This window comes from Cavia porcellus, unplaced genomic scaffold (genome assembly GCF_034190915.1).
Source record: "Cavia porcellus strain 051 isolate PalLab524CR breed Dunkin Hartley unplaced genomic scaffold, mCavPor4.1 scaffold_26, whole genome shotgun sequence".
NCBI classification, from domain to species: Eukaryota; Metazoa; Chordata; class Mammalia; order Rodentia; family Caviidae; genus Cavia; species Cavia porcellus.
The window spans coordinates 13166950-13182080 of NW_026947509.1; the positions used below are offsets into that span (position 1 = coordinate 13166950).

A 15131-nucleotide genomic window follows, 5' to 3' on the forward strand; every position below is an offset into this window, starting at 1 on the left:
GTAGAGCTCAGGTCGGTAGATGTGGGAAGAACTGAAGAGCAGCATTTCATGCAGTATCAGCTTGGTGGGCAAACAGGCTATGGAGGTGCAGTGCGTGCTCTTGGGAAGCTGAGCAGGTTGTATTAAGGGCAGCTGGCCTGCATTAAGGGCAGCTACGGGAAATAGTGCTGGAAAATGGGAAGAAGATGTTGTTGTACCTTAAAGGTCAAGCTGAATGTTCCTATCTGTGTGTAATTGAAAGCCCAGTTCAAACAGAATTAGTCTGTAACAGTCAGAGAATTGTGCTCATGTAACTGCACCTCTAGAAGAGGTGTGCATTATTCATCTGGGCTCAGTGGGGGACTTGAGCTTTCCCCAGTCCTGTCTCTTCCCTGTCCTGGGTTCGTCCTGATAGTGGCTGGGCTGCCAGAAACTCCAGTCTCCATGAAAGACAAAGACAAGAGAAAACTGACTTGATTTTCCAGGTCCCTTCTAATTTTTCCCAAAGTTATGGTAGAGCTTCCCTTTGCGCCACCTTGGCTCTGACTTTGGCCTATTTCTACCCTGATCTCTGTGGGCTCTTGGTGGGCAGGTGTTGGGGCCACCACAGTGGGCTTGGTGACAGCAGATTTGCAGAGAGGAACTCTGGGTGGGCTTATTTATATTTTAGAGAAAAGCAACAGGATCCTTTGCCCCAGTGAAAGGATTCCCGAGTGGTGGCACATGTAAATGTTTCATGCTAAGGTTTGGGTGTCAGCAAGGTAAAAATATATGCATTACCATTTGACCTCCACTCTGGATGGCGGAGGTGAAGAACAGTGCTGCAGAAATGTACCAAGACAGTATTAGAGTCACCTAACAGAACTCAAATTTTTGATACCATTCCCTTTAAAAATAAAGTCTTGCTTTTTCAGTTTTTAGTAGACATCCTGCTAGTATCAAAATGAAATTTACTGCCTTTTTTTTTGCCGAAGATCAAACTCACAACCTTGCATTTGCTTACATCACTGAACTAAATCCCTGGCCCAAGGTTCAGTGCCTTTTAAGGGCATGTAGTGCACAAGTTAAACTGGAGAAAAGGGAAGAAACAAAGGGTGAAGGGTGCTGCGCTTGGGGCTGTGCCAGGGCAGAGGGGCTGTCTTCCGGGGTCTGTCCGGCATAGGCAGCTCCGGACTGGCCACTGCCTCCGGGTTGAAAGTTAGGCTTTGGGGCTCCTGCATTTTCCAGCTGCTGGACCACCCTAATCTCTGTCTTCAAACCCGCGAGATTTACATAAATTTCTGTGTAAGTTTCCGCTTCCTTTGTGTCGCTAACTGGGTTTGTTCTCAGATGAAAAGCTATAATAACTGAGGTCAGCCACCTTCAGCTGTCCCTTCTGAGGATGACCCTCCCCCATTCTCAGCCTGCTTTAGTTACTCCCCAGCACCATCTCTCAGTAATTTCTGTGTTTGGTCCATACCTTGTAACTGTTACTTGTGGTCCACTCTGCCATTCCACAAGGCGGGGCTCCTCTCGGGGTATTTAATGATATTCAGCGTGGCACCTGCAGTCTCTTAGCTTGAAGCGAAAGAGTAGACTGTGCTCCTGAATGGGCACCTGCTCTCGAAGGCCTCTGCTGCCCCTCCAAGCAGTGCTGCTCTGTGCAAAAGGGTTACAGACACAGGCAGCAGGGCCACATTGCAGTGCTGACCTGCAAGATGTGTATGGTTCTGAGTGTTTTTATTAAGACCAATATTAGAGTGAAAACACAAGTTGGCCTAATGCTTTCCTTCTCCTTGGGGTACTGGGGATTGAACCCAGGGCTTTAGGCAAATGCTCCACCACTGAGCAAAACTCCCAGCCCTTTGAATTTTATTTTGAGGCAGGGTCTTGCTAAACTGCCCAGGCTAGAACTTGCAGATTGTCCTGCCTCAGCCTCCAGAAAACCTGGGATTACAGGCATGTACCATCACTTCCTGTTCAACATAGCTGTATTCTTAAAAGAGAATAAAGAGGACTCATGGATGGAACCCCAAGAATATGGCCCCCACATTGAGAAATTCTTAGTCAGTTTTGGAAATAACTGTTAGTACAGTTTTTATGAAGATAATATAGCAAAATCTTTCAAAATTACTTACACATTTAATGTTTGAGTCATATTTTCACCCCTAGAATTTATTCTGTATATAAAGTTATTTGCACATAAGTGGGCATTTATATAATGGTGTCTATTACCACATTGCTCAGAGTAACAAAAGATGAAGAACTAATAATATTTACCATATATTGGTATTTGCCATGTATTACATAATTTAGTGCTTGCCATGTAGTAAGATTACAATGAAAATTAGAAATTAACAGAATGATGATGAAAATATTTGTCAAATCTCATGAGAGGTAATCTAATCTGCATAGAAGATATATTTTTTATAAATTTATAGCTTACAAAATGCTTATATTAGGAAAGAAAACTGAAAATCTGTGATCTATTTCAAAAAGTTAACAAATCAAAAGAGCAGGAAAAATAAAGAACTTAATGAGACTAAAAACAGTAGAATAACAATACCCAAAAATTATTTTTGAAAACACAATAAAGCAGATCAACTTTGTCATTTTGACCAACAAATAAAGCCTGTATTACCAGTATGAGGAATGAAAGAAGGGTTCCATCGCAGCTGTGTGGTTGTTGAAAAGACAGGCGGTGAGAGGAGTGAGGTAAAACTCTTCCGAAAGGAGGAAGAGCCCTCACCGTGTCTCCCGGGCCTCCCGGGCCTCCCGGTGCCAGGCTAACACTGAACCTGGGCAAGCACAGTAAAAAGGAGAGCTTGCTGGCACACCTCTTACGTGATTATAGATATAAAAGTAAGCCCAGCAGTATATTAAAAATACATGTTACATAGCAAGGGAATACATTCCAGGAGTGACATTGTGGTTTAAAATTTAAAATAATGTAATTTGTCATATTAACAGAATTAAAGAGGAAAATTAAGCATTTCAGTGAGTGGAAGGTTTATTTGACAATGAAACCTTCATTCATGACTTTAAAAAGACACTTTCAGCAGACTTGGAGTAGAAGAGAATTTATTTAATCTGATTAACAGCATATACAAAAAAAAGTGCACAGCAAATGCCATGGCTGTGAACTGTGCGATGTGCCCTGAATGAGAGAATGAATGAGAGGGAGGGATGCCGGTCATCACTGCTTCCCTCCACCTTGTGCTAATGGGTCCTAACGGGGCAGCAGGGCAGGAAGATGGAAGGTAAACAAAGGAGGGGTAGAATCATCAAGTTTGTCTGCGATTGCATTGATTTGTCTTTCTACTTGCAAAGTAAGGCTCCCGTTACTTGGCAGGTCCAGACTCACCCCGACTTCAGCAGAGCCTCTAACATGTGAATGAAGACACCTAGACCGCCAGGCTTCTTAGAGAAGAAGAAACCCTAAGGAAAGGCATTTCCCGAACCCGTCTTTCTAGTCTTCATTCATTCCTCCTCCAAATCCCCACACAGAGAGGTGACACAGAGTTTGGCTTGCACTCCTTTCCTCTTCCCTTTCTTCTCGCTAACACTTAAATCCGGGTGTTGCATGCCCAAACTGGATTATTTAAAGGCTTAACAAAGAGAAAGGAATCTGAGCATAATGTGATACTTAAGTAATGTTCCTTCTGATTTATTTTCCTAAGTTATGAGCAAATGACCATGGTACATGAGCAATTTTTAAAAAACGTTGAGGAGTCTGAGTGTCTCATCTTTGTTATTTTGGGGGCCTGTGGATTTATTTGACTCGTCTGGACATTGTGTTTCAGTGCTTACACTGTGTAAGTTGTTTACTGTTTTTCACAGCCTTACTAACTGGTGAGAATTTTGCCTAAACCTGAAATGATAGGAAAAGTCCCTTTGAGAAATGACAAATGGTAGATCAAGCCAAAGAATTTTTTTTTTAAAAATCAGACCTTTCGGGGCTGGGGATTTAGCTCAGCGGCATAAGCACCTGCCTTGCAAGCAGGCGGTCGCGAGTTCGATCCCTGGTACCGATAAAAATGAAAAAGACAAAAAAAAAAAAAAAAAAAAAAAAAAAATCAGACCTTTCAGAAATAATAGGAAAACTTCTCAGAAGATACATTGCATGAGACTCAGCTATTTCCATGTCTCCCATGAAATTAAGAAAGGAAATTTTCTACTTTGGTTTTTTTCCTCCAAGATCTCAGTAAATTAACACTAAATAGGGAGGGTTTTTTTGTTTGTTTTAAAGAAGGGTACACAGTCCATAACGAAAAGTGGAACACGAGGGGAGTTAGCAAACCTTGGGACTTTGGGAGACACAGTAAATGTGACAGAACCTGAAACCAGCTGTGAGGAAGCCGGGACCCCTGTGAGCAAGCACCCTGAAACTTCTGAAGGCTGTAGGCCTGGGTGCCTGTGGGAGTGGGGCAGACTGGTCACAGTCTGATAAGGAAGAACTCAGTTCCCCCGAGCCTTGCCTTATCCCCAAAGGTTGGGCAAGTGTTCCTTCCCCACCACGGTAAGTCCTGAAGTTGGCTCCAGGGAGCGAGCTGGAACTGGGCTCCAGCTCCATGCTGCAGGCAGGGGTTGGCAGGGCGCAGTGCTGGGATTCGTGGCCCTTCGTCTCCCTGACGCCCAGAGTGCTCCAGTCTCTTAAGCCGGCAACCAGAGCTCTTTCCCCAGAGAACTCGAGTTCAAGAGCAAGAACCATTTTCTGTGGCCCGGCCAGATAATCCTCAGCAAGGCTGCGGTCAGACTCCACACACACTCTGAGGGCACGTGGGGCTCTTCATCCCCACATGTACAAGTGCCAGCAGACCAGGGAGCAGAAGCAGTTGGCCCTGATGGAGCCAGCTTGTGGTCTGAGAGGGTGGGACAAACAGAGGGCCACTAGGGTACAGGGACAGCACAGTGAAAAGAGCACTCGTAAAGCCCTGAGAGGACAGTGGGGCTTATGAGCGCTTTATTTTCGTAAGTAAAAGTTTTCATCGTAATATTTTAAACTCATAACAATGAAATGTTGCAAAAGTAACATATGACTTTTTTGGAGTATAGGTCAGTAAAAGAGTTCAAGAAATTAGAAATATAATAAATAAACACTCAAAAGATTTAGACATTAAATAAGTTCCTGGAAAGGAGAACAGACAGAAGTTGGTTTCTAAACTCAGTTGAATATTATATCTAATCAAATTATCAGCCAAATGTGAAGCCTGTATTTGTGAGTTCTTGACACCAGAACTGAGTATCTGGGGTGATCATCTCTGGGTCATTTTGGCTCACAGATTTGAACTTCTGGTTCCAGATTGGTTGGCCCCATTGCTTTGGGGCCACATCATTTTAGGAACAGGTAGCAAGGTAAAGCCAGTCACTCAGGTCAGGAAGCTAAAGTAAACCAAGGAGGCCAAGGCCCCATGGTTCCCTCAGGGGCATCGCAAGAGAGTTAAAGACCCCAGCAACACCCACAGCCACCAAGCTCCAGCCTGTGGGCCTTTGGAGACTTTTAAGATCCAAATGGAAGCAAGCCCGAGGAAGAGGCACCAGCAGGTTGGGGAGATTTCCAGCACCCTTTCTCAGGGAACTGCTGGAGACCTGCGTTAAAAGGAGGAGAAAAGGGGTGGTATGGGAACACGACTACAGTTTGGGAGTCCAGACCACCAGGATGACAGTGGGGGACTTCATAGTTTGAAAACTAGCTGTTGAATCCAGAGTCTGGGTGAAATTTTAAATTAAGCTTTGTTTGAACATGGCTCTGCACATTTGTGTCTGTGTTGTCTGTGGCTGCTGTCATACCATAAGGCCCAACTGAGTGGGGTGGCATATACCAGGCAACTAACCTGCCAACCCAGAAGACTTTCTGCCTGGTCCTTTAGGAAAAGATGCGAGCTGGTCTAGAGAGCTGATTCTAGACAGTTGGCTGAGAGCTTGTGGTTGAATTACATATATGTATGTAGAAAATTAAGCAAATGAACAGCAGTGTAATTGCTTAATCTGTTTTTTTTTTCTTTTTGGTGCTGAGAATTGAATTCAGGACCTTGCACTTGCCAGGCAGGTGCTGGATCACTGGGCTATATCCCTGGCCCCTAATCATTTAATCTGGGAAAATAAAAACTGAGCAAGAAGGGAAAGTAGCCATGGTTTACTGCATGAGTTACAGGCCTGACCTGTAGCTTCGAATATGCTGTCTGCTGCATTTACGCTGCTGGGGTGGCGTGAAGGACGTGCACACGTGGCAGCAGGGAGAAAGCGGAGAAGTGGAGGCCTAAACTGAAGAGGAAATGCAAGGATGGCTGGCTGGCGGGATTGGCTGGCAGAGGCGACCCATCCCAGGAGCGGGGAGAGGGACAGGAACGACATTTTTATACAAACCTTCTGTTGGCTTTAAGCTGTGTATCTTTGACAAAGTAATTAACACACAAGAAAACAAGACACTTCCAAGGTCAGCAGCTGCACAGTCTGCGTGCTGCCCTTCCCTCACGTCCATGGTGTCATCAGTCATTCCAAGTGCGTTTTCTGTTGACTCAGACGTGGGCCCAGCATCTTCAGAACAGCGCTTCTGCGTCCCCGCTCAGTGAAGTTATCCCTGCTCAAGAAACCCGAGTCTCTGGTCTGACTCTACCCGGGTGGCTGAATGGGTTCTGATTGAGCTACATTTCAAACTTCCATCTGTTCTCCATAACTGTTCCCACTTAAACCCATGAATGTAGAAAGACATACTTTTTCTCAGTAATTATTCAAAGATACAGGGCAGTTTCAAAGTTTATTTCAGCATCTAGGATAGGGCGTAACACATAATAATCTAGTGAATGTTTTAATGAATGTATAAAATGAAGTCTATTGAATAATAAGTTTTAAAAAGCAAACAGGCCCATAAAAATGAAAAAGACCAAAAGGGGGGGGGGGCTGGGGATTTAGCTCAGCGGCATAAGCGCCTGCCTTGCAAGCAGGCAGTCGTGAGTTCGATCCCTGGTACCGATAAAAATGAAAAAGACCAAAAAAAAAAAAAAGCAAACAGGCCTTTAAAAGCCAAACCAATCCTTGCAAAAGCTAAGTTTACTTGGCTTTTCATTATCAAAGCCGTTTTGTGATTGAGTGACTTTCCCTTCTAATTGAAATAGTTTTTGTCTTTTTTATTTTTCTCTCAATAGGATTTTTCCAGTTAAGGATGTGCCCCTGGAGACTGAGGACCTTACCAACTGGCTCTATCAACGATTTATTGAAAAAGAGCACCTCTTAGCCCATTTTTATGAAACAGGTACATAGTCTTTTCTGTGGTATGCATTTCTAAAGTTACTGGAAATTCCAAAGGCTTACTGTAGGGGAGAGAACCATTTTTTCTTTAGGTACCCCCAAGAAATCAGAATGTTTCTATATGTAAGAATTTCAGCTTAGAATTCTTGTAAAGGCCAACCTGTTCTTGCCAGCCTATATACAAGGCCAGTGGGACAGGCAGGCACCCCTGGGGCGGGATGTGGCTGGAGGGGTCCATGGGAGACCCATTGGTGAGTGGAGGTGGCCAACCACTCACAGCCATGGAACTTCTTAGAAAGTAGCAAGGAACATTCATGTTTTGACAGCTCACTGGGTCATGTAAGTAACCTATTAGGCATTTGAGGTCCTTTTAAACTGTGTTTTTACAGGGTATATTTTTTTCTTTACATGAATATCCATTTTTTTATACTTTGGTTTCTCTTCAGATTGTATAAAGCTTTCTCACGTTTTTACATAGTGTTCACTTTTTAAGTTTTCATGGATACAAACCTAGTCTTTTTCTCCTTTAAATAAAGAAGTCTATCCTAAGCTCCCTTCTGTTTTTATAATATTATCTGCATTCTATACAAACTAAAAATTCTATAAAATGCCTCAGGCGTGGTGGTGCACACCTGTAATCCCAGCTACTTGGAAAGCTGAGGCAGGAGGATGACAGATTGGAGGGGAGCCTGGGCTCCATAGTGAGCTTGGACTCAAAGTTCTGTTAAAAAGTGCAGGGGAGATAGAACCGCGGATCAGTCCTCCGTATCACACACAGACAAAAATTCCTACAGTGCAGTAAGAAAACCATGGAGAGAGGGAGAGGAGAGGAAAAAAGAAAGGAAGTAACACTGGTGAAGTGGCCGGCATGATCCTGAACTGCTGTATTCTTCTAGCACTAAGCAGGGATCCCTGCCCAGCTAAACACAGCATTCTGCGGCCACAGTCAGAGGCCGAGAAGCCCGGGGCCACTAAGAGGCCAGCGAGGGCCCACCCTTTCACCAGTCTCACTCAGGCTGTCGGCCCTAAATTGCAGCAACAGTAAAGGAAGCCTCTTTTTCAGAAGCTATTCGCATGTTAGATCTGGCTACCTGGAAGAGCCTCTGTAAACGCCTGTGGGTAGCAGCTCCCCTGGAGCAGCTGTCTTGGGGTTGTCTGCGTGGCGGAGCCAGGGAGTAGAGACCCCAAGTGGGGTTGCTCGGAAGCTGCCTCTCAAGAGAAAGTGCGGAAGCCTCTATTTACTTCATATTTCTCCTTTTTATTATTAAGACATTTCATAACCATTCTACCTTTTGAAAATAATGTCAGTATAACATAACCACTTCTTGTAGGAAAAAAAAAGCGCTTGTAAATAAAGGGACCAGTGTAAATTCTGCTGTTTTAGAAGGGGCTTGGTGTCATGTCATAGAACACGGGTGGAAATTGCTGGGGCTTCCTGAGCAGCAGGAGAGCCCCTGCTGGTGTGCTGATAGGAGGTGGTCCAGGAGAGCAGCAGAGAAGCGGTTCCAGGAAGGAAGCAATCCCAGGGGCGGGTGTGTTTTCCTGTGGGGAGGAAAGGGACAGCCCTGGGCGCTCCAGGTCGAGGTCCAAATGACTCCTCTCTTCAGGAGCAACAGAAAGTCACAAAAAACCATCCTGCAAGTTAGACTACTACCATAGTGTATTCCAGGAGACCGCCCCACAGGGAAATGTTTCTGTGTTGTCTTTTAGGAGCCTTTCCTCCTCCCGAGGGCCACAAGGAAGCCATTTCCCGGGAGATGACCCTCAGCAACGTGTGGATCTTCTTCATACAGTCTTTTGCGTTTTTGTCAGGCTATATGTGGTACAGCGCCATTCAGTATTTTTACCATTGCCTGTTTTAGATGCTGACTCAGACTTGTCATAGGAGTTTAGACTTTCCTAAGTGTGCATTATTTACATGTGCAAATCAGAACATATAAAGAAAAGCAAAGGAAATTCCATGGATGGATTACTATTTAACCCCCTTTGGGATATTTTAAAATTCTGCTAAAATGAAGATCAGTAATATAATGACCTGCTAATATATTTTAAGAACTTTTCATGTCTTCAAGCGATACACTTGACCACATATTTAAGCGAGCATCACATCTGGAGAAGCAAAATCATAAAACCATCCTGGAAGACTGAAAGAAGCTCTGTGACCACCAGCTACTATTGGTCATTGGGTTCCAGTGCAGGGGTTGTGTCCACCCCTCCCAGTAGATGTCTCTCAAGCTGGGCTCTGCAGGGCCCATCCCACAGCCATGTGTGCCATCGCTGTTGCAGTGAGCAGATCTGGGCCACCTCCAGAGGAGCAGATTCAAACTCCAGCCCCCAGCCCCAGGCCGAGGAACAGCACCAATCTGCTCCAGGGGATGGCATTGTCCACCAATCTCGTCCTGGCACAGGACACGTTCCCGGAACCAGTGCAGCCCAGCGCGTGTTTACATGTGCCAGTGCTTTCTCTTCCTCGGGGCAGGAGGCCCGTTCTCTCCTCTTGTGTAGAAGGCATATCATAGATTGATCATTGTATTTTACAAAATGCACTTTTATCAGATGCAGCTATAGCCAAGGATAGTAACGTACCCTGAAAACACAAGTGAGCCTCAGCAACGAGCTGGCTCCCAGAGGCCTCCCTGTGTCTCCCACTCACCTGCAGGTGCTTCCGGTGCCACCCTGCCCTGCACCCCTCCCGTCGCGATGCCTCATTTGTAGCTAGAGCCCCCTCCCCACTTGACATAGCACTAAATACATTTGGGGATGGTTGACACAAACTAATGCAAAACATTTACGTGATCAGCTTCTGGGGAATAGATTAGTTTATTAGGAATCTAAGATCTAGAGCCAAACACGAGACTGGAGCAGTGACGAGTTCTCATGCTATAGCTGCCGGCTCTGGCCAGTCCCATGTGCCAGTCGTTGCATCCACGCCCTCTCCTCCGTGCAGGCATAGCCAGGAGAGAGTACGAAAGGGGTTCTGGCCTCGGCCAGCTGCTGGTGAAGAGGATAGAGGCAAGCCTCGGTTCTTTCCAGGACACCTTTTTTCTGTCGCCCTGTTCACCTGATTTACTTCACAGGAGAACCAGACTCCAGAAAGTGCTGGCCCTGGGTTAGCATTGAGATCGAAGACGCCCTTTGGCTGAGATCTGTCTGTCAGTGCAGTGTAGTTTTCTGTAATGAGAGCACTGCAGGCTCCCTTGTTGTCACTAATCTCACAGATAATAATTCTGAGAAGTAGGCTGTGAAACCAAACGGCCCCTGCTTTCTGTTTTCAGATAAACCAAAAAACTGAGATGTGAATCTTCCCTAGTCAGGTGGGAAAGGTGGAGCAACACCAAAAAAGCTGTCAGCAGCTTCGTCTGTAGGGTAACTGCGCATGCGTGGGACAGCGGGACACTGAAATACCTCACGAAATGTTCACTGCTGCTAGCCTGTGGCGACAGTGTTAACATGATGCTTGCTAACAGTTGCTATGAAACGTAGTGTGTTTGAAGCCAGAGCATTGGTTATGTGTTCTGCAGTGACGGTAAGGGAAGCCAGTCTCACCAGATGACAGAAGGCCAAAGAGAAGCTGCCCACACTGCTGTTTGAGGCGGCACACACCAGTCGTTTCAGGAGGAGTTGGGATTGTCTGTTGGAAGCATTAGTCTGGGGAGAATTTGTTCCCTGTTGAGTAAGCATGTGCAGTCCTAGCTGCTGGTCCAGTCCTCACCGTGAAGCCACCCACAGGCAGGGTGGCCACTTGTGTCCTAAAAACGCATCCACACTCATGTACTGGGGGCTCAGCACTGGGCCATCGCTGTGCTCCGCAGGAGTGTGATGCCACTTGGCTGCTGTGCGTGGTCAGCTCCCTGTGGGGGCTCGACTTTTCCAGGGTACGTCACTCCCGTCGTCTCCAGAGTGACAAACACGTACCTACATGAGGTGGTTTTTGAACATAGATCTGTGAATCGTGAACAGAAGTGTAGCTGACCTGCCCTACTCTTCTTCCTTTCTTTCTGAACGTGCTCTGTCTCTTCTGTTTGCAACACGTTACCTGAGAACAGTGGTTTTCCTCACCTGACTGGTGACCAGAGCTCAGCCTCTTGGGCTGGGAGCCTGGGGAGAGAGTCAGTGTTCTTTGTTGGTGGGGGTCACAGGGAGGACAGCAGGGGCCGCTGTGCAGAGTGCGTTCAGCTCCTGTCTGTACTTCCTTTCTACAGACAGATGAAAGGAGGCTTTATGTCTTGTTAAGGCTAAAGGAAACTGTCCCCAGTTCGCAGAGGTGGCCAGGTAGGATCGAAGCACTTCTTAGCCCCAGCTGGACAGCAGGAGCTGTGTACTGGCTGCTGAAGTCCTGGTGTCAGCAGGTGACATGGTTGAGGACCTGCTCAGCCACAGGCAGGCCCAGTAACTGCAAATGTGTCCAAAGCAGCAGCTTACCCTAGCTCCAGAAAGAGCTGTTTGTGTTGAGACACACCTGTGATAAGGACACCCAGCAATGCAGAGGAGCCACGGAGTGGGGACTGACATTTGGGAGACAAGCAGGTCAGCTGAGGATTCAGATAGGTGTTTTAGAAAGGTAGCTGAGAGTTCATGTCTGTCATATTAGTAAACAGTTACATTACAACCAGTCCTTAATTTTACCATGGTAAAGCAACTACACATTATGCATAATTATTTACCTGATAAATAGAGAGTAAGTCAGGGAAGCCAAAAATTCAGTTCTATGCAGGAGCTTGAACTTCTTTCATCAGGCTTTTTTTTTTCCTTCTAGAAAGACGCTTACATTAAAAAATGCTTTGATTGCTCATTAATTTCTCTTGCCCACTTAATTAAGATTGTGTTATTGAGTAGTGAAAGGACATGGAAATGGCAAATCTCAAGCAGTAAATGGGCTGAGAAAGGAATCCCTGGGTCATCAAGAAGTGTGGAACCAAAACTGTTGTGAGCCCTTTGTGCAGTTGAAACCACAGATTCCCCACTGTCACCTCGGAAAGTCACTGTGGTGTCTCCCCCCTGGACAGGTGTGGAGAGGGCCACTCGGGCTCCACTCGTGTTGCGCACCTCTTGTGGGTTTGTCTTGGTGATGTTGTTGACAATCACTTCCCTAAAGACTTCTGAGCTAGTTGGTCTTGATTATAATCATAGAAAGCAGTCTTTAATTATGGGTTGTTTTCCTGTGCTCTTTTTATATTTAAAAAGAAAATGTTTTATTTGCACTACTGAATAGGAAGGGTTAACTGTTTCCTTTGTTCTTTTTTTGAAGTCACTACACAGGACTTCACTCCAGAGTTACCACTGTATGAATATTCAGCTCTCACACAAACAAAAAACAAAACAAATATGTGTATCTGCCTGCAGTGCTGTGGCCTTCCATCTGTAACATGCAAGGTGGAGTCTGTAGGGGCACTGGGTACTGGGTACAGCAGTTCCTTTTATGAGAAGTAGAAACTAATAAGTTTGGGACCAAAACCACCTCTGCTGGAAGTTTCTTGATCATGAAGAGTTGAGCGCACACTGCAGCAGTGATTGGTTGGTGCTTTATTGGAATCTTTATTTCGTGCCAGTCCCCAGCAACTAGGAGCTGGACCCTGGCAACACACTGAGAGTGCTGATCTGTCCGGGAATGGGGACTGTAGCCATACGGAGGACAAAATGTGGGGCTTTCTGCAAAATTTCCATCTGAGGATTTTTACATTAAATATTTTTTTAAAATGCTTTAAAGAGCAAAAGAAATTTTAAGGATATTCTAATTGCAAAATATGCACACACTTGAATTGCTTTATTTTTGTGTAAAATTGTTGACACATGACTGTGGTACACAAATTCTTCACTTGTAAGGAGTCTATGCATTTTACAGGAACTTGTTTTATGATCGGGTAGTGAGTTATACATTCACCTGCCGTTTTATTAAGTGCTTTCATTTTCTTTACAGTCATTACAGAGTTGTACTTATTTTATACAGATGGATTCTCATGTTCCTGATGCTGTCATGTTTACTTCAGCTTCTGACCTTTCTCTGTGTCTGCATGTTGTAATGTGTGATGAGAATGAATGTAAAGGCTGTGGCAGCTGAGCCGATAGCTGTAAGGGCTGGTCACACGTGGGTCCGGATTAGAAATGCATGTGGGGTGATTTTAGGAACCAGATCACCTTTTCAGAAACTGAGATGCGAACCAAAAGCAAAGAATAGATAGCTGGTTCCTTTTTTTTTTTTACCTAGAGAAAATAAAGTTGATTTTTTTCAAGTGTGGCGCTTTTACTTCTCATCTCGGGGCCAGGGAGGCTGTGTTGTATGGAGCTCTTTGGGCGTTAGCAACTGGGAGCCTGCGGTTGGGGCCCTGTGTGCGGGGCGGCCAGGCCAGCTGGAACAGCAGGTGCAGAAACGCGGGCTCCTTTGCACACAGCGGGGTGCTGGCACTCATGCTCACCGTCCCTCCCCGGCAGTGGTGTGCTGGCCGGAGCCTGGCATTCTGATGGCCTGGAAAAAGCTATGTGCACACGTGTGTGTGAAGTCATTACAAAGTTTACTGATAACAAAGATATATGACAACCAGTAACAACATAAATATTTTATTGTAAATTCCACATACCCTCTTGAGTCTCATCAGATACCTAACTGCTTTTTGCTGAACCTTACAACCCTTGGTTGCATTTCAACCGCGATCCGAATGACCGTGTGGCCTCCTAATGTACTAACTCGTCTCCAGGTGAATTCACTCTTAGCTGCATATCTGATCTGTAAAGCTCTGTTCCTTGGTACTGGGGACTGAACCCAGGGCTTCACGGACTCTAGTGGTGCCACTGAGCTGTGTCCCCAGCCCCAAGCTCATCTGGTCCTTGTATGAAGCCACTTTTTAGCTTTGGCACTAATTCAAGCTTACATAGTTTAGGGACAGTTGTTTAACTGCTGCTGGTAAATTGGCTCCCAAGGGTGAGTAGAGGCTGTCTCCAGCACACCACTGCCCTGGTCTGCTTTGTTTTAAATTAAACTGTTTAACTTGGTGTTGAGTGAACTCTCACAGTTAATTTACCCATGGATCTGAGAAAACCCCTATGACTGGCCTTGAGGGTCGCTCTAAGAGGTGGGAAGGTACTAAGATCACCCCTAGTGAGCTGGTTGTGAGGAACCTGACAAGAATGAACCCTCCTGCAGTACAGCAGTGTCTGGAGCTAGCTTAATGTCTTCATGTCTCAGCGCCCAGTAACTGTGGTTTGAGCCTCACCAACATCTCCTTCCATGCATGTAAGCATTGAGTGTTTAGTTACTTGTCAAGTTGTTTAGTCCCACTGATAATTTTCAATGTGTTCATTTACCTTGCATACTCTGCCAAATGATTTCAATAGTTACAGTTCAGTCTACCTCTTTTCCTGTCTGGACTGAGGCTGCTGTGGTGGCGAGGTCTGTGTCCCCAGGAGTACCTTCTGTGGAGCCAGAACGCACTGGGGCCAAGGCCTGAAAGCAAAATGACGCGCCCGGAGATCTGTTGCTGACCAGCCCTATCCTCGTGGACTGGGGACCCACTGTTTATAATTCCCCCTCAGTATGAAATGTGTGTTTTTAAAATGTTTCTTCCTGCTGAAAATGTATTTTTAAAAGAAAAAAGTCTTTTGGCTCTCAAAGTCAGCTGTATGAGCAGGCGTGACCATATCGTAATATGCTGATACGATAGAAATCAATAAATTTTTACCTCTCAGGACTCGGGTCACCTGTGTTTAACTCTGGGTGGCTTGGAAACAAGCTGAATCTCCAGTTGAGGTCAAATGGGACCAGACAACGGGAATGCAGGAGGAGCTTGGCGACCCCAGAAATGAGACAGACCCCTTTTGTAATTGGAAAAAAGATTCCCCACTGGGGAGGAGCCGTGGCACACAGCCACATGCAGGAAGACTTAAGCCGGAGTCTGGCACAGTGCGCCCAGCCCTGGGTCCTGGGCCTCGGG

At 45.6% G+C, this 15131-nt stretch overlaps 1 protein-coding gene across 6 annotated transcripts in view; it reads left to right on the forward strand.

Moving 5' to 3' along the window:
* Lpgat1 (lysophosphatidylglycerol acyltransferase 1) overlaps positions 1 to 14888 on the forward strand; it is a 73998-nt gene extending 59110 nt beyond the window's left edge. For 5 of the 6 annotated variants that reach the window (XM_063236744.1, XM_063236746.1, XM_063236745.1 and 2 more), the window contains 2 exons: positions 7104 to 7210; positions 8917 to 14888. In XM_063236744.1, the coding sequence (XP_063092814.1) occupies positions 7104 to 7210; positions 8917 to 9068 (259 nt within the window). In that variant the 3' untranslated portion in view covers positions 9069 to 14888. Of the gene's footprint in view, positions 1 to 3310; positions 3609 to 7103; positions 7211 to 8916 lie in introns of those variants that run through there. The other variant, XM_013157561.3, reaches the window with a different exon arrangement.
* The last annotated feature ends 243 nt before the right edge of the window (positions 14889 to 15131 follow it).